At 44.0% G+C, this 19,910-nt stretch overlaps 1 protein-coding gene across 6 annotated transcripts in view; it reads left to right on the top strand.

Moving 5' to 3' along the window:
• The first annotated feature begins 514 nt into the window (after positions 1 to 514).
• Positions 515 to 19,910, top strand: part of MARK3 (microtubule affinity regulating kinase 3) — a 124,606-nt gene continuing 105,210 nt past the window's right edge. For 3 of the 6 annotated variants that reach the window (XM_017851522.1, XM_017851523.1, XM_017851525.1), the window contains exon 1: positions 515 to 1,229. In XM_017851522.1, coding sequence (XP_017707011.1) covers positions 1,179 to 1,229 — 51 coding nt within the window. In that variant the 5' untranslated portion in view covers positions 515 to 1,178. The remainder of the gene's footprint in view (positions 1,230 to 19,910) is intronic. The other 3 variants (XR_001881393.1, XR_001881394.1, XM_017851524.1) reach the window with 1 other exon arrangement.

The following is a 19,910-nucleotide window of genomic DNA, read 5'->3' on the forward strand; positions in this document are numbered from 1 at the left end:
CTTGAGGGCAAGAGGCTCCTGCCGCCCTCGGGGTCCGCGCCCAGCCCGCAGCTGCTCAGATCCGGAGACGGGAAGGTTTGTTGGCGAGAGCCTGAAGCCCGGGTCACAGTTAAGGATGCAAGAGCCCGGCTCCTTCCCGTAGCCCCGGCCCTGTCATTAATGCTGAGGCTCCAGTCGGTGCAGCGCAGTCCCAAGGATGCAACCGCAACTTTTGTGCACAGTAGGCTCTCGATCTGTAATCCAGCCAACCCAGGCCTGTAGCCTGTAAATGCCAACTCAGCGGGAGGGCTCTGGCTGTCGCCCAGGGCCGTTTCTCGGCTCTTTCTGGGTTGCCGGCGCGCTCCGTACAGGAGGAACCCGCCGCCCGCGGTAGTCAGTGGAGACCCGGCCAGCGCTTCCCCGCCCTCTTCACCGCCCCCGCGGCGGGGTCCGGACCAAGTCGCCCCTAGCAACAACAGCCGGGCCGGCTTTCTCAGGCCACGCTGATTGGCGGGACTCCGGGAGGCGGCCTGTCGTCACTTCCGGCAGCCGGAGGCAGCAGAGGAAGCCGAGGGGCGGCCATCTTGGGTCCGTGAGGCTCCCAGGTGCCGGGGTGCGGTGGCAGCAGCGGCGGCCCGCAGGGCGGAGGCTGAGGCAGCAAGCTCGCTAGAGAGGGAGAAGCAGCCGGGCGCAGGCGCCTCCTCCACAGCCCGCTCCATGGTCGGCGCCCACAGCCCGCGGCGGCCTGTCTTGCGCTCCACTTCCTTCACATCCTCCTCCGCCTCCTTTTTTTCAGGCGCCGCCGGCGGCGCTGTGTGGAGGCCCGGGAGCTGAAATTCGCGGCGCGACGAGCCGGAGAGGAGAAGGAGGCGAGGGAGCCCGGGATCGCGGGGCGCCCTGAGGCGAGGGGACGCCGGCGGGCCGAAGCCGGCAGTCCGCCGCAGGCTCGGCGCCGCCACTGCCGCCCTCCCGGGCTCCTCGCCTCGGCCGCCGAGGCAGGGAGAGAATGAGCCCCGGGACCCGCCGGGGGACGGCCCGGGCTAGGCCCGGGATCTAGACGGCCGTAGAGGGAAGGGAGCCGCCCTCCCCACGGCGCCGCTTCGAAAGTGCGGTGGACTCGAGGACGCTGGTCGCCGGCCTCCTAGGGCTGTGCTGTTTTGTTTTCACCCTCGCATTGTGCAGAATTAAAGTGCAGTAAAATGTCCACTAGGACCCCATTGCCAACGGTGAATGAACGAGACACTGAAAACGTGAGTAACCTGGGCGTTGTAGTTGGCGGACCTTCGGGGTGGCCTTCGTGCTCCTCGGGCAGTGCCTTGCAGTCGGGTGTTCCCCCCCAGCCCGAACGCTCTGGAACTAGAGGGCAGGCCGTAGTCACCCAAGAGGCAGCCAGGTCGGACCGTTTCCTCCAGAAGTCCGCCCTGTCCCGCTGCTCGCGGGCGGGTCTGCGAAGAATATCGATTATGCCTGCAGTCTAGTAGATTAGTAAAGCCCGTAAGTTGCATCGTTACGGATCGGTGCTTTGAGAGGCCGGGTTGCCGCTCAATGGATTGTGCAGCTGTGTGTGTCAGATCACTGCAGTGGTCAGTGCTTATTTTAACCGAACTCTGCTTTTAACTTGGTCAAGCATTTCTTGAGAGACTATCACATTAATACCATATGTTACTGGTGCTGATTAAAAGTAATCGATTGGGTCAGGTGGGCTGTCTCGTTCTTTAAGATGATCTGGAACTAAATTTAATCACAGTCACTAAGTGTCCACTGAGGGATCTTTGCGGTCCCCTTAGGAATTCCAAAACACTGGCGCGCAGCCTTTATTAAGGCATAGTTTCCTTTCCATACAAATCTTTTTTGAAGGAGTTAAACATTTTGAAAAGCAGAAAAGCAGATGTATAGTGAAGCTCTGCTCTGCCACTCACTGCCTAGCTGAGGGACACCCGCTGGGGCTTCGCTGTCCTTCCTAAAAAGAGGTTGACTTAGATGAGCTCTTAGGTCCGTTTCCGCGCTCACAGGCTATGATTTTATGAAAGGAACCTTTGATTTTGTTCATGTGAAACTACAAAATGCCAGGAACAGCATTGCTAGAGAATGAGAACTTGTAGTAGAAATTCCGTTGAAGAAACGTTTGACTCTGTTCGTTTTCTGAACTCTCCTCTAACACTGGGTTCAAAAGTGTTTCAATCTAGTTGTTGCCTATATTCTGTAAAACATCTAGTAAATAACTTGTAAAGAAACTTCACTGGCCTTTCATTAAAAGTGTTATGAGGTAATTGCTGGCACGAAATGTCTTCTCTTAGGGAATGCTTCCTTGCTTTGAGTGTTTTCATGTTTTCAGTAATGTCCTGAGATATTATGGCCTAGTGGTGTCAATGTTTTAATTTTGATCTTCAAAAATGCCACTTGTTTGCTGGATAGCTATTTGATAATTTAATCTGTAAACATAAAACCGTAGCCTTAAGCATCCATGTAGCATATTAGTGTATAATATTTAATGCTCTTTAGCCCTTAGTGAGTAGAACAGTAGTGTACCTTCTCCACCTGAGAGAGATTAGAAAATTATATAAAGAGCGAGTAATAGAAACTCTTAGACTGGGTAAGTCAGGAAACTATTTTCTTATGGTCCTTTTAAAGAAACCTTTTTTTTTTTTTTTTTTTTGAGACCGAGACTGTCTCCCAGGCTGGAGTGTGGTGGTGCGATCTTGGCTCACTGCAGCCTCCGCCTCCCAGGCTGAAGTGATTATCATGCCTCAGCCTCCCGAGTAGCTGGGATTACAGGCATGCACCACCACGCCTGGCTTGCATTTTTGTATTTTTAGTAGACAGGGTTTCACCATGTTGGCCAGGCTGGTCTAGAACTCCTGGCCTCATGTGATCCACCCGCCTCGGCCCCTCAAAGTGCTGAGATTACAGGCGTGAGCCAGTGTGCCCAACTGATTAGATTTGATCATTGATATTCACTCAGAGAAGCAAAACTTTACGTTGAACCAGAGTAGGAGCTCCATGCTTTCTAAACTGAAGCTGAAAACAGTCATAGCAGATTTGTGATGATGAAGGATTTCAAATAGGTCTTCTTTCTTTCTTTCTTTTTTGAGATGGAGTCTGGCTCTGTCTCTCAGGCTGGAGTGCCATGGCACGATCTCGGCTCACTGCAACCTCCACCTCCCAGGTTCAAGTGATTCTCCTGCCTCAGCCTCCTGAGTAGCCAGGATTACAGGCATGCGCCACCACCCCGGGCTAATTTTGTATTTTTAGTAGAGACGGGGTTTCTCCATGTTTGTCATGCTGGTCTCGATCTCCTGACCTCAGGTGATCTGCCCGCTTTGGCCTCCCAAAGTGCTGGTATCACAGGCGTGAGCCACCACACCCAGCCATGTAGTGTATTTAAAATGAATTTTTGACTGTTTTAAAATCAAGTTTATCACACATTGTTGCGTTGATTTACCATGCCCGGTTACATTTTTAACTCTTGTATTGGCATGTTCTGGAAGGAGCTGTGTAGCTTTCACAGTGTGGAGCCCTTTTGTCAGTGTTACAACTCAGGTATAGACCTTGTTACCTACATTACTGCACTGCTAAGTATTAGACTTCCTGCCAATTGAGTGGTGAATGTACAAGAATGAATGGGAGCTCTCATTCTGTTGAGAAGCTTTTTTCTTAAAGTTAGGTTTGTTGAGATGTAATGTTCATCCATTTTAAATATACAGTTTGGTGAGTTTTGACAAGCGTATAGTTATGTAACCACTATCACAATCATGATGTAGAACACTTCCATCGTCAGAAAGCTCCCTTACGGCCCTTTATAGTCAGTGCCTTCTCCCTTTCTCAACCCCTGGGCAACCACTGATCTGCTTTCTGTCCCTGTAGTTTTGCCTTTTCAGGGATGCTATGTAAATGAGCCACAAGAGTAAATAATCTTTTGTGTCTTCTTTCACTTAGCATAGTGCTTTTGAGATTTATTTCAGTGTGCATCAGTAGTTCATTCCTTTTTATTGCTGTGTGAGTATTTCCTTGTTTGGATGTGCCACAATTTTTTTTTAATCCACTCACCAGTGATGGACATTTTTGGCTATTGTGACTAGAACAGGTATGTTTTCGTATTTTGTAAAAATACTTTTTATTGTGCTTATCCCAGGAATCTTATTTAAATTTTTAATAATTGTATATAGCTATGATAAGAATGTTACTTACTAGATCAAGACTAAGAAAAGGCAGGCCGGGTGTGGTGGCTCATGCCTGTAATCCCAGCACTTTAGGAGGCTAAGGTGGGCAGATGGCTTGAAGCCAGCCTGGCCAACATGGTGAAACCCCATCTCTACAAAAAAAAAAAGACTGGGCACAGTGACTCACGCCTGTAATCCCAGCACTTTGGGAGGCTGAGGCAGGCAGATCATGAGGTCAGGAGATGGAGACCATCCTGGCTAACTTGGTGAAACCCCGTCTGTACTAAAAACAAAAAGTTAGCCAGGTGTGGTGGTGGGCGCCTATAGTCCCAGTTACTTGGGAGGCTGAGGCAGGAGAATGGTGTGAACCTGGGAGGCAGAGCTTGCAGTGAGCCGAGATTGGGCCACTGCACTCCAGCCTGGGCGACAGAGCAAGAGTCTGCCTCAAAAAAAGAAAAAAAAAAAGTTAGCTGGGTGCGGTGGTGCATGCCTGTAATCCCAGCTGCTCAAGAGTCTGAGGCGGGAGAATCACTTGAACACAAGAGGCGAAGGTTGCAGTGAGCCGAGATCATGCCACTGCACTGCAGCCTGGGGGACAGAGTAAGACTCTGTCTCAAAAAAAAAAAAAAAAAATTGCAATATAAATATTATCTTCATCCTTGTACACTAATTTTTGTTTGATTTCCAAATGTTAATGTCCACCCTTAGTGAATGGGTATATAAAAGTTTACTGTTGGCCGGGTGCGGTGGCTCGCACCTGTAATACCAGCACTTTGGGAGGCTGAGGCAGGTGGATCACCTGAGGTCAGGAGTTCAAGACCAGCCTGACCAAGATGGCAAAACCCTGTCTCTACTAAAAATACAAAAATTAACCGGGCACAGTGGCAGGCGCCTGTAATCCCACCTACTTGGGAGCCTGAGGCAGAAGGATTGCTTGAACCCTGGAGACGGAGAGTGCAGTGAGCTGAGATTGAGCCATTGCACTCCAGCCTGGGCAACAGAACGAGACTCCGTCTCAAAAAAAAAAAAAAAAAGTTCGCTGTTGCCACATTGTGTTATAGCTCAGAAGAACTACTCAATCTAAACCAGTGAGGATGCTGAGACTCTGCGAGGTGACAAAGGCTGCTAGTAATGACAGGAGACCACTAATTATTTAATAGCAAAGCCTCTACTGGGCCCCGGATCTCTAGCTTAGGCTCCACAAGGAGATGTAGTTGTACCTGTACACAGAGTATTTCTAAAACTTTTTTTTTTTTTTTTTTTAAAGCTTGTAGATCAGAGGTGTCCAATCTTTTGGCTTCTCTGGGCCACATTGGAAGAATTGTCTTAGGCCACAAATAAAATACACTAATACTAACGATAGCTGATAAGCTTAAAAAAAATTGCAAAAAAATCTCACAATGTTTTAACAAAGTTTGTGAATTTGTATTGGGTCACTTTCAAAGCTGTGCTGGGCTGCATGCAGCCCTTGGACCGTGGGTTGGACAAGCTTGCTGTAGATTTTATTTTTATTTTGAGACGGTATCTCGCTCTGTCACCCAGGCAGGAGTGCAGTGGAGCAATCACAGCTTGCTGTAGCCTTGACCTCTTGGGCTCAAGCAATCCTTCCAACTCAGCCTCCCGAGTAGCTGGCACTACATGCGTGCCCTACCCCATGCAGGGCTAATTTTTAATTTTTTTGTAGAAATAGGATCTCCCTGTATTGTCCAAGGTGGTCTCTAACTCCTGGGCTCAAGCATTCCTCCTGTCCCAGCCTCCCAAAGCACTGGAATTACAGGTGTGAGTCACCACACTCAGTCAAAACTATTTTTTAAAGTGTTTTATTATAGGAAAATTTAAACAAATAGAATGTTATTTATCAATGCTTCTCAACCACAGGGTGATTTTGCCCTCTAGTGGACATTTGACAATGTCTAAAGACATTTTTGGTTATCACAACTGGAGAGAGGTTTGACTGACCAGGAATGCTACTAAACATTTTACAGTACGTAGGACAGCCTTCCACAAGAAAGAATTACCCGGCCTAAAATGTCAGTAGTGCCAGGGTTGAGAAATCCTGCTATGTACTTAGCCCCCATGTACTCAACAGCGCAGCTCAGTGGCCAGTCTTACTTCATTTATAAATTAAGAAGCAAATGCAGTATCATTTCCTCTCTAGAGCTTTTAAAAGAGATAAAGCCTGTTTTAAGAAACACCTTTATCATATTTTCTTAATATCACATATGCAGTGTTTAAATTTTCTCACGTTTCTGATTTTTAAACTCTGTTCAAATTAGAATCCAGCTTGAATTCATACATTATAGTTGGCTAATAAGTCAAATATGCTTTTTTTTTTTAAATTGAGATGGAGTCTTGCTCTGTCACCCATGTTGGAGTGCGATGGTGCAGTCTTGGCTCACTGCCAACCTCTGCTGCCTGGGTTCAAGCGATTCTCGTGCCGCAGCCTCCTGAGTAGCTGGGATTACAGGCGCCCACCACCATGCCTGGCTAATTTATTTTATTTTGTATTTTTAGTAGAGATGGGATTTTGCCATGTTGGTCAAGCTGTTCTCGAACTCCTGACCTCAGGTGGTCCGCCTGCCTTGACCTCCCAAAGTGCTGGGATTACAGGCATGAGCCACTGTGCCCAGTCAAAATATGCTTTTTAAAGGCAACCACACAGTTTGCATTTCAGTTTATGTTCTGTAGTTTTATGGAGCCATGGATACATCCTTTTTCTATACTGGCAAAATGAGAAACATGTTTTTCACCTTCATTTCAAAGGATATGACACTTTGTAAGCCTGGTAGCATTGTTGGCCAAAGTACCAGAGACCCAGGGCTTTCCCAGTGAAGTTATTTAACAGCTACTGATATGTGTGCATCATGTACTTATTACTAGTTAACGCAGATAGTCCCCCAAATTTCTGACATCTGTGAAACTGATGATGCTGTTGTCTAGTCAGCCTTTGGTTATGTGAGACTGAATTAACTGAATCACTGGTTATGTGAGTATGAATGCCTACCGTGTGTATGATACTGTGCTAGGTGCTGTAGAGGCCATGTACCTGGGACACATAGCATTCCCGCTCTTTAGGATTTCCTGCTCCTTGTGGGACAAAGCAGCCTGAACTTTGTGAAGCTAGTCTGTAACTCTCAAACTTAAGCAAACATTAGAATCACCTGAAGGGCTTTAGAACCCTGATCACTGGGCCCTACCCCTAGACCTTGATTTTACCTGTAGAATTGGAATTTCTAACAAGTTGCCAGGTGATGTTGATGCTCCAGGTCCAGGGACCACTCTTAAGAATCACTATAGCAGGAATTTCTGATGTTTATTTATTAAGAAAAAAAAACAATCACCGCCTTACTGTTCAGTGAAGTCTTGCTGACTAAACTATACTCCTTTGAGATTGTGCTGTGACTATCAAAGGGAGATTTCCAGACCATTTAATTGAGTTTTCAGGTTCCATGAGTTTAAAAAAAACTGGCTGTTTATTAAAAAGTGTGGTTGTGGAAAACAGCAATAGTTGCCATTTGATGATCACTTAACTGTATATCAGTATAGTGTATCTCATTTAAAATATGTAATATGGTTTTATTTAATCAGCTTTTTTTTTTTCCCAAGGCGAAGTTTTGCACTGTCGCCTGAGCTTGTGTGCAGTGACACGATCTCGGCTCGTGCCTCCTGGGTTCAAGCGATTCTCCTGCCTCAGCCTCCTGAGTAGCTAGGATTACAGGCAGCCGCCACCGCGCCCAGCTAATTTTTAAATTTTATTTTTTGAGATGGAGTTTCACTCTTGTTACCCAGGCTGGAGTGCAATGGCACGATCTCAGCTCACTGCAACCTCCGCCTCCCGGCTTCAAGCAGTTCTCCTACCTCAGCCTCCCGAGTAGCTGGGATTACAGGTGCCTGTTACCACGCCCGGCTAATTTTTTTGTATTTTAGTAGAGACTGGGTTTCACCATGTTGGCAGGCTGATCTCGAACTCCTGACCTCATGATCCTCCCTCCTCAGCCTCCCAAAGTGCTGGGATTACAGGCGTGAGCCACCGTGCCCCCGGCTTAATCAGCTTTTAACTTCTTTTTTTTTTTTTCTTTGAGACGGAGTCTCGCTCTGTCGCCCAGGCTGGAGTGTAGTGGCGGGATCTCAGCTCACTGCAAGCTCCGTCTCCTGGGTTCCCGCCATTCTCCTGCCTCAGCCTCCTGAGTAGCTGGGACTACAGGCGCCCACCGCCTCGCCCGGCTAGTTTTTTGTATTTTTTAGTAGAGACGGGGTTTCACCATGTTAGCCAGGATGGTCTCGATCTCCTGACCTCGTGATCCGCCTGTCTCGGCCTCCCAAAGTGCTGGGATTACAGGCTTGAGCCACCGCGCCCGGCCTAGCTTTTTAACTTCTAAGCATAACCTTTTGAATCAAGCTGTTTCGGCCTTATCAGAAAAAAGGTGACCTGTAATTTCAGGACTCAGGAGGCTGAGGCCAGAGGATCACTTGAGGCCAGTCCACCTGGACAGCACTTGTCCACCTGGTACAACATGGTGAAACTCTGTGTCTTAAAACAAGAAAGCGAAAAAAAAAGTTGATCTCTGAAGAATTCATGAAAATATTTAGTCAGAGTTTTTAAGGAAAGATCTTATAAACTTAATTTGAGCATCCTTATCATCTTATGTATGTAAATTAGGTAAAGGTTGAAATTTGCAGTAAGTAGAATTTTGATCATTTCAGTTATGTAGCTCATGATATATACATTGTAACCTTCTTAGACTTACATGGTGCATGATTTACATTGTAATTACATAGAGGCTTATACCTAATAAAAATTAATAGCAACTATTTGATTTCAAAGAGGATTGTTTTGCGTTTTATTACTTTTTTTTTTTTTTTTTTTTTTTTTTTTTTTTGAGACAGAGTTTCGCTCTTGTTGCCCAGGCTGGAGTGCAATCTTGTGACCTCTGCTCACTGCAACCTCCGCCACCCGGCCTGAGTAGCTGGGATTATAGGCATGTACCACTATGCCCAGCTAATTTTTTGTATTTTTAGTAGAGATGGGGTTTCACCATGTTGACCAGGCTGGTCTCGAACTCCTCACCTTGGGTGATTCACCTGTCTTGGCGTCTGAAGTGCTGGGATTACAGGCTTGAGCCACTGTGCTCGGCCTGCATTTTATTATTCTAAGATATAGCCAGATTTTTTGCCTGGAATTTGTTCCTGGGCTGGAACAAATTCCTAGTGAGAGTCAGGGAATGTTCCATGACTTGTGGCTTTGATTAAAAAAGAAAAAGGAGTCAGGGAATGCAGCACCCTCTGATCACCACTGGGCAGAAAATTCATTTGTCTCATTTCCATTTTAAAATTTCAAATTAAACCTGAAGGAGAAAATAAATCTCTTACCTGGGAAGCTTTAATGTCCTGTCTCACACAAGAAGTTAAAGGTTGTGCTTGGAGTTGGTCTGCAAAAGTAATTAAGGAATTTGTACTGACCCATGTGCACCTGCTTGTACAGAGCAATTGGAAGGGTAGAAGTTGGCTTTGAAAGAAAAGGCCTTTTTTTGAGGTGGGGGGCCATCCAACTTCATCTTCAGCCTAGAGTTCGCTAGCACTGCACTCTAGCCATTCAAGCTGCTCAACTGTGGTTAGTCTTGGGTACTTCTGTGTACACTAGATAAGACATTGTTTCTGTGGGTTATGTGGGACCCTGGAGTTCAGTGTCGAAGCTCAAACAAAGCAGGTGTTTTTTCTGTATTTCTTGTTGATAAGCAGTTGCTTTTGGTTGGACCTAAATATTGTGGGGTTTGTGTATGGACATTTCACACAAAAATCTGTATTGGTAGAATTTAATATGAAATCAGAGAAGTTGAATTCACAGGTTTTGTTTCTAGAATTTTACATAACCCTAGTCTTTTTTCTTTTTTTTATGATGGAGTCTTGCTCTCTTGCTCAGGCTGGAGTGCAATGGCATGATCTTGGCTTACCGCAACCTTCGTCTCCTGGATTCCAGCAGTTCTTCTGCATCAGCCACCCGAGTAGCTGGGATTACAGGCACCCGCCACCATGCCTGGCTAATTTTTGTATTTTTAGTAGAGATGGGGTTTCACCATGGCCAGGCAGGTCTGTAACTCCTGACCTCAAGTGATCCACCCGCCTCAGCCTCCCAAAGTGCTGGGATTACAGGCGTGAGCCACAGCGCCTGGCCATAATCTTACCCTACTTTCCTGAAGGGATGTGTGGTGGAAAGAGTCTGGGCTTGAAAGTGGAAGACAAAAATGAGAGCCTAAGACTGATTGAGATAAAGATTCTAAAGAGGTAGAATGGACCTCATACGATATGGAGCAAAAAAGAAGGAACAACATATACAAGGAGAAATTAGAATTTAGAGTTATAGACTGGAATTTGAAACTGGTCTTGAGATTTAAGTAACTGTGGACGAATAAATTCACTTGCCTATGCCTCATGCTTTTTTTTTTTTTTTAAATCAAAAGAGAATAACATCATCTCAAGTTTTTTCTTGGTGTTTTTGTTTGTTTGCTTGGATTTTTATGACTTTTCACTTTCTCAGTCTCCTCTGTGGTCAGATTCATCAGGCATTCTGTCACTTTCATCTCTGTCAGGCTGGCCTTGTGTTCTAGCTGTCTGTTCTGCTGCATAGTTGTCATCCTGAGATCTCCCTTCACCCGTATCTTAGGGATTCCCTTTGCCTTTCCTGTTGGATCCTATTTTCTTCCCTTTGGTTCACTCCCAGGTTTCATTGCAGCAGTTCCTCCAGTGATTTTCTGAGAAAGTTGCTGGGAGGTAAATTTTTAAAATCCTTTCATATCTGCAAACATCTTTATTCTGTTCTCATACTTGATTGCTATTTTGGCTGCATATAGAATTCTGGACTGAATATCCTTTTTCCTCAGAATTTTGTTTTTTGTCTTATATAGCATCTGACACTCTGATTTGGAGAGAGATAATGCTATTTTGAGTCTTGCTTATTTTTCTGCATTTATTTAAGGCTGATTGGAAGTTTTGTGCATTTGGATGGATCTTGAATACAGCAGTGGGGCACACTGTTACTTCTTTGTGGAGCTCTTGATACCAGTATATTTTGTCTTATCACTTGGCCTGGGCAAGCACAGAATGCCCATGTTCCTGGGAGCTGAGTCAGGGGAGAGGGCAGAGGGAAAGGTCTGTGGCTTTCTGCTTTCTCTACTTGTTTTCAATGTCCCTCCCCTCATTTGTGCCCTGTGTCTCCAAGCCCAGAGACTTTCCATTTTGCCCTTTCTAAAGAACCTCCGATTTTTTGCCAGAGTGGGAGAGGAGACCCAGGGGGTCTGTTATTTAACAGACTGACAGATCTTGTTTCAGGCTTACTTCACTCACACTTCTGGAGATACTTGGTACCACCAGTTCCTGAACCTTTTAAGGGTTCTATAATACAAATCAGGATTTTCCAATATCTCTATAGCTGGCTTAGGATTAATCTTTCTTTCTTTTTTTTTTTTTTTTTTTGAGACGGAGTCTCGCTCTGCCGCCCAGGCTGGAGTGCAGTGGTCGGATCTCAGTTCCCTGCAAGCTCCGCCTCCCGGGTTTACGCCCTTCTCCTGCCTCAGCCTCCCGAGTAGCTGGGACTACAGGCGCCCGCCACCTCGCCTGGCTAGTTTTTTTTTTTTTTAAGTAGAGACGGGGTTTCACCGTGTTAGCCAGGATGGTCTCGATCTCCTGACCTCGTGATCCGCCCGTCTCGGCCTCCCAAAGTGCTGGGATTACAGGCTTGAGCCACCGCGCCTGGCCAGGATTAATCTTTCTTATATGTGTTAAGTCATTTTCCTTCTTTTTTAGGTTCCGAAAATATGTCTGTCATCACTTCTGTTTTCTTTGTCTTGTGGCTTTTTTCCTTATGCCTTATATTATTTTCCTTTACTTTCATTTTAATGGAGTTTGGAGAGGGAGAGGAGGTAAATGCAGCCATGATTTATAACCAGACATGGATTAGGTATTTACATATGTCAATACGTGTCTTTAAAATTTAGCTGGTACTTGTTATTATAAATAACAAACTAAGATTGATAGGCTCCTTGAAAACTTGGCAGTAAATTTGGCTAATGGTGGGTTGTTGTAGTAGAGTAGCATTTCCCCCTTTCCCCCAAGCTTTCTTACCTCTTCTTGGATGGTGCCTGGCCTGAGATGACCCTCATCTCTTATAAGAATTCTCCTACTTCCACTTTGAAGACTCCATCCCTTCACATCTTGGGGTACCTTTTTTCCTTCTTCTCACCCAAATGTGATCATGTCCTTTGGGTGCCTAGAGCTGCAGTATCCAGCACAGTAGCAACTAGCCACACGCAGGGTTACCAAGCACTTGAAAAGTGGTTAGTCTGAATTAAGGTATTCCGTAAGTGTGAAAGATAAACCGGACTTCAAAGACAGTATTTCAAAAATAGGATATAAAGCCTTTTATATTATGCATTGAAATATTGGGGATATATTGAATTAAACAAAATGGTATTTAAATTAATTTAACATATTAAATATGTTTCTTTTACATTTTCAATGGAGCTACTAGAAAATTGAAAATTATATATGTATGTCACATTATACACCTATTGGACAGCATTAGAGTATTCACTCTGATTTTCTCATCGGGCGGGAATTGCCCCTTATTTCAGTTACTATTCCCCTGTTAGCGCCCCATGTGTATTGTGAGTGCCTTGAAGGTTTGACACCACAGTTTTCTATTTCTTTTATTCCCTGATAATGCCTACCATATAGTTGACTAGCTGAAAGTTACTGAATCAACTTTTCTTTTTCTTTTTTTTTTTTTTTTTTGAGACGGAATCTCACTCTGTCGCCCAGATTGGAGTGCAGTGACGCGATCCCGGCTCACCGCAACCTCCGCCTCCCAGGTTCAAGCGATTCTCCTGCTCAGCTTCTGAGTAGCTGCGGTCTACAGGCGCACGCACACCCCACGCCTGGCTAATTTTGTATTTTTAGTAGAGATGGGGTTTACATATTGGCCAGTGCTGATTTGATACTCCTCACCTTGTTGATGCCGCCTGCCTCGGCCTCCTAAGGCTGGGATTACAGGCGTGAGCCTGCCACACTCGCCCTGAATCAACATTTTTCTTACTCAACTTGGTGCCTTACAAGTTTTTTTTTTTTTTTTTTTTTTTTTTTTTTTTTTTGAGACGGGTCTCGGCTCTGTGCCAGGCCTGGAGTGCAGTGCCGATCTCAGCACTGCAAGCTTCACCTCCCGGATTCACGTCATTCTTCTGCCTTAGCCTCCCAAGTAGCTGGGACTACAGGCGCTCGCCACCTCGCCCGGCTAGTTTTTTTTTTTTTTTTTTTTTTTTTTTTTTTAGTAGAGACGGGGTTTCACCGGGTTAGCCAGGATGGTCTCAATCTCCTGACCTCGTGATCCGCCCGTCTCGGCCTCCCAAAGTGCTGGGATTACAGGCTTGAGCCACCGTGCCCAGCCACAAGTTTTTTATTCTAAGGATTAGAAAAGTAAATTTTTTTTCACCATATTACATTAGTTCACCTACTATACCAGTAACAATTATTTTATTCAAAAGTGAAACAGATTTTACTGTATTTATGGGACAATAACAGTTCCCCCTTCCTATTCCTATTCTTAGATGCTTTCTCATAAATTTAGCTGTGAAGAGTCACATTATCTTTGGTCCATGTGAGACCATCTTCTTGTTTTATCTATTCCTGTTAATCCCCGTATGTCATTTCTCTTACCCTACATCCCATGTTACTGTTTTAATGTGTTTAGTATGTGTATGTGTTCTTACATAGTTTATTTTGGTATGTTTGTTACTTTATGTAAATATTGCATATGTCTCATCTGTACACTTAATATATTGCATCTGACTCCTGAATAGCAGTGAGATATATGCATCTACAACATTTTACCAGTCTGCTTGCCAGAGGTGCACATGTTAATTTTCTCCAACTCTGTCACCACCAAAAAAAAAAGGCTTCAACATCTTCATGAATGTCCCCTTATGGAGCAATGTAAGAGTTTCTTTGGGATGTATAGCTTGGAATGGACTTGCTGGGTCACAGGAAATGTCAGATTGTTCTTCTAGATGGCTGCTTCCATCAGTAGTGCACCACAGTTTTTGTATTCCCGTTTCTCTGCCCACATTTCAGAGGTTTCTAATTTTTCCCTATCTAACAGGCCTAATGTGATACTACATTGTGGTTTTAACTTGTATTTCTCTATGATTTTTAGAATCTCTTTATACATTCCTTGGCTTTGGGTGCATTCTTGTTGTTTTTTTGGGGGGTTGGTGATTTTTATCAAATCAAGGACAGACATCCCATTCTAATCCTAGTTTGCTATAGGAGTTTTGTGGGAGCTTTCTGGTAGAGACAAGGTCTTGCTATGTTTGCCCAGACGTGTCTCAAACTCCTGGGTTTAAGCAAGCCTCTTGCCTCAGCCTCGGAAGGTGCTGGGATTACAGACATTAGTCACCTTGCCTGGCCAAGAGTTTTTACATTATAAATTGTTCAGTCTTATCAAATCCTTTTTCTATGTTGAATGAAATAATTGCCTAGCTACTTTCAAAAGTGAAATGTGACTTTGTGAATATCTCTAAAGTACAAAATACTTGGAGGACAGCCATTTATTGTCATAATTTGGCTTTGTAGTTTGTTTTTGTTTTTGTTTTTTAACATTTGGAAACCCTGCCTATGTGTTAAGGAGGTGGCTTGTTGTTTAAGAAATAGAAAGAGTGTAAGGGCACACTTGTGTTTTACAGAAGGGACCAAGTTCTGTTCAGGAAGATTTGAAACATAGTGTAAAGTTGTTGCTGTTTTAAACTTGTAAACCTGATTTCTTCTCGTGGGAGGTACTTAAGTAGGCCTCTCAAGTTTCAGGTTGGTTCTCTGCCTGGTAGATACAAGGGCCAAATTTCTATTGTGAAACCATATTGATGTTAAAATAATTTTTACGGACTTCCTGCCGGCAAGGATTTTTTTAAAAAGATTTTTTAAATGTGTCTTTTATGTTTTAATTTGTTTTCTGATTATACAGTGATTTACAATCCATGGTTCTTTTTTATGTGGGCAAAATTAAGAACTAACATGTAAAACAAAATGGAGCACATTCACATTTTTCTTATTGCTTTGCATTGATGTGGCCCCTATGTTAGTAGTGCTTTGGCTGATCGTCACAAAGACCTAACTAACACAATGCCCTAAACAAACAGGGGTTTGTTTTTCTCCAAAAAGAAATCTGGAGGTATGCAGTGTCTAGCTTTGGATCAGCAGTTCAGTAATATTGGAGTTGGTGGTTTTTTAAAATAGTTTGTCTTTTCTCTCATGTTTGAGACCCTGTAGCTACAGGATAACATTTTACAGCTACAGCTACATGGTTGCATTCAAGGAAGGAGGAAGGAACTGTACTGGCAACTCTGTTCCCACCCTCCCCACCCTCCTTTTTTTATTTGAGATGAAGTTTCTGTTGCTCAGGCTAGAGTGCAGTGGCGGGATCTCAGCTCACTGCAACCCTCACCTCGCTAGTTCAAGCGATTCTCATGCCTCAGCCTCCCGAGTAGCTGGGATTACAGGCATGTGCCACCACACCTGGCTAATTTTTGTACTTTTAGTAGAGACAGCGTTTCACCATGTTGGCCACGCTGGTCTTGAACTCCTGACCTCAGGTGATCTGCCAGCCTTGGCTTCTCAAAGTGCTGGGATTACAGGTGTGAGCCACAGTGCCTGGCCTCCCCTTTTATGATAAACAAAGGCGTTACCAACCCCTAGCCCCTATTACATTGCTACCTAGTAGACTTTAACTAATGAGAACTGGCCAGAACTAAGCCAGATGACTATCTCTAGCTGCAGAGAAGTTTGGGAAAACAAGTATTTGGCCATGTGGTCTCCCTAAACACAGGTTCAACTTCTTGAGGAAAGAAATCTCATGTCTGTGGCTGTATTCTGCATTATTTTCAGTAGCAGTGTACATATTCTAGTTTTCATGGTGGATGAAGTGGTACCAGCTCAGTTCCACAGGAGGAAGAAGAATCAGGACTCATTTAATCCATAAGAATAAAACTCAGCAGCTTTTGAGTACCCATTATGTGCATAGTCTGCCATGAAATATTATAAAGTAGCCCAGGCATGGTGGCTTACACCTGTAATATCAGCACTTTGGGAGACCAAGGCAGGAGGATTGCTTGAGGCCAGAGTTTGAGACCTGCCTGGGCAACATAATGAGATCTTATCTCTACAAAAAATTAAAACATCAGCCATGTGTGGTGCCTGCACCTGTAGTCCCAGCTACTAGGGAGGCTGAGGTGGGATGACCCCTTGGGTCCAGGAGTTCGAGGCTGCAGTGAGGTATGATCGATCACACTACTGCCCTCCAGCCTGGGCCAACAGAACGAGACCCTGTCTAAAAAAAAAAAAAGGCCGGGCGCGGTGGCTCAAGCCTGTAATCCCAGCACTTTGGGAGGCCGAGACGGGCGGATCACGAGGTCAGGAGATTGAGACCATCGTGGCTAACACGGTGAAACCCCGTCTCCACTAAAAAATACAAAATCTAGCCGGGCGAGGTGGCGGGTGCCTGTAGTCCCAGCTACTGGGGAGGCTGAGGCAGGAGAATGGCGTAAACCCGGGAGGCGGAGCTTGCAGTGAGCTGAGATCCGGCCAGTGCACTCCAGCCTGGGTGACAGAGCGAGACTCCATCTCAAAAAAAAAAAAAAAAATCAAGTGGTTATCAAATAATTATATAACATTTGTGTGTGTGTGTGTGTGTGTGTGTGTGTGTGTGTGTGTGTGTGTGTGTGTATGCAGGTTGTTTATTGGCTCCTTAGGAAGAAAAAAATACGTATATGAAATAAGTAACAGTACAAGAATTCAGAATTATTTGTTTAAATGTTTAAAGTTGGTATTGAGTGCTGTGGTATAAGTATAGGGAACTTTTTCTTAGGGTCAGTAATAGATTCTTGGGAAAATACAATGAAGGGCAAATGAAAGCAAAAGACAATTTAATTTGCTTCTGTTTCGAGGGAACGTTTTAAAAGTTAACTCTTAAATTTTTTAATTTAAGAACTTTGTCAGGAAACATTGAATTAAGTTTAACCCTAACAAGCATCAGATCTGTCAGTCTGTTGTGTGAGGAAATACAAGTTTCTTTCTGCTTTCTGTTATGACTGTTGATGTGCATGAGCGTGTTTTAGGTTAGGCTGGGTTATGCTGTGGTAATACATGCCACCAAAATCCTCATGATTTAACACAATAAAAAACTTTTGCTCACACCAAGTCTACTTGAGGGCTCATTGGCTCCATGGAAACTGATCTCCATGTCCAGGCTGGTTTGGTCTTGTGGCCATCCATTTTAGGGCAATGCTTAGGGTCAGGAGAGCAAAACACAGGGCTGGAGAGTTAAGCACGGGTAACTAAATGCTTCAGCATGGGAATGGCATTCATTTTCACTCACAGGAGGTGTTCAGCTTAGTCACATGGCTGTCTATGCCTAACCTCAAGGGAAGGGAGTGCAGTCCTCCGGGAACTCAGATGTAAAAAAGCCAGTGTGGTGAATAATAGTATTGTCTACAAAAAAAAAAGTAGCATAATAGAGTGAGATACAAGCAAAGTACATTGGGATCCCAGTAAGGAGAAGTAAGAAGTTCTGATGAGATGCAGGGAGAGTCATAGAAGGCTTCATGAAGATGGTGACAGATGATACAAACACAATAGAATTAGTAGGTTTTCCTTAGGTATGAAGAGAAGAAAGGACATTCAAATGGAGGGAACAACACTGACTGAATCAAAGCTAGAGTATACTGGATGATGTAGTGGGAGAGGGAGAAGAGATGAGTGGGCCTTGAATTCGTTTAACATTCAGCAAAAATGTATTGCATATCTACTATGTGTTTAACATTCAGCAAAAATGTATTGCATATCTACCATGTGTTAGGCACTGTTTCAGGTTTGGGTAATATCTGATAATGAACAAAACACAAAAAGTCTGCCCTTGTGAAGGTTACATTGCTAGTGGATGAAGTGCTGAGGAGTTAGTATTTTATTACAAGCACGTTGGTGAGTAAGCAAAGATAGGAACATTGGATGCCTATGAATCTTAAGATTTTCCTGGCCGAGCACTGTGGCTCATGCCTGTAATCCCAGCACTTTGGGAGGCCAAGGTGGGCAGATCACTTAAGGTCAGGAGTTCGATACCAGCCTAGCCAACATAGTGAAACCCTGTCTCTACTAAAAATACAAAAATTAACCGGGTATGGTGGTGTGCACCTGTAGTCCCAGCTACTCGTGAGGCTGAGGCAGGAGAATTGCTTGAATCTGGAAGGTGGAGGTTGCAGTGAGCCAAGACCGTGCCATTGCACTGCATCCAGCCTGGTGACAGAGTGAGACTCCATCTCAAAAAAAAAAAAACAAGATTTTTCTAATATTTCTATTTTACATTAAATAGAAGGCAGTTGGTTTGCATGAAAATTATTATTTCACCAATTTGCCTCATTATAGAAAACACACACGTCAAAGTCAAATAAAACATAGAGATGAATCTCTGAAGTTAAAATATTTTATTTGGGACGCAAGAATTGCAATTTGGGGCACACACACAGACCACAGGGTGGTCTTCAGTACGTATGAAGAGCAAAGTAAAGGATGGAGGTTTTATAAAGAGAAGTGTTACATATTTTGAAAGACAGGTCATTGGCGCTAGTAAAGTTTTGAGGAGGTGGCAAGCCCTGATTGGTGAGGGACAGTGGTGGGTAATACTGGTCTTAGAGGCAGCAATAAGTTGTTTCAGTAGCCATTAGATAAACTGGTTTCAGGTTACAATAGGCAGTTTCAGCAGTCAGGCTTACAGAGAATTATAATCTTGGAGCAATGTTATAATCCCCACCCCACCCTGCCCCATCCCCTGGCCCTCAACTCTGATTTAGTTGAGTATGAATAGAATGACCCAATTAGTATGATCAGCTTTCACACATGAAAGTTGAATTTATGAAACATATAAATTTGAAAATGAATGTTTACATTGCAAAAGCTTTTTTAATGAAAATTTTGGCCAGTAGTTTAATTTCAATGAATATATTTTCTTTGCACAGATAGTAAAACCACTTGATACATACTTCATGGGGACATGGACTGCTTTATGCACTGCTTTTTCCCACACCATAAGTAGTGCCTGGTGTGTGTGTGTGTGTGTGTAGCTCACTCAGTAGATATTCAATGAATGAATGAAGAAATTCAGAAGATAAAAAAGAGAAATTTCCCTTATTTTTAATCTTCTGAACACTATAGCGGTTAGCATTTATATCATTTATTTAGCCATTCTAATATTTATTGAGTACCAGTTTTGTACCAACTGCTATTATATAAGGAATAATAAATTCCTGTTTTTGTTTTCATGAAACTTAAATTCTAGTGTAATTAAAATCATGTAGAAATAAACGTAAACATGGTCACCCAGCTTCTTTTAAAACTAGACTGCAGACCGCGTGGGGTGGCTCACGCCTGTAATCCCAGCACTTTGGGAGGCCGAGGTGGGCGGATCACGAGGTCAAGAGACCGAGACCATCCTGGCAAACACGGTGAAACCTCGTCTCTATTAATAATATCTATTAATAATAATAGATATTATTAATATCTATTAAAAATACAAAAAATTAGCCGGGCATGGCGGCGGGCGCCTGTTGTCCCAGCTACTTGGGAGGCTGAGGCAGGAGAATGGCCTGAAACCGGGAGGCGGAGCTTGCAGTGAGCCGAGATCGCGCCACTGCACTCTAGTCTGGGTGACAGGGCGAGACTCCGTCTCAAAAAAAAAAAAAA

Source organism: Rhinopithecus bieti, unplaced genomic scaffold (assembly GCF_001698545.2).
Source record: "Rhinopithecus bieti isolate Rb0 unplaced genomic scaffold, ASM169854v2 scaffold_34310, whole genome shotgun sequence".
Classification (NCBI taxonomy): domain Eukaryota; kingdom Metazoa; phylum Chordata; class Mammalia; order Primates; family Cercopithecidae; genus Rhinopithecus; species Rhinopithecus bieti.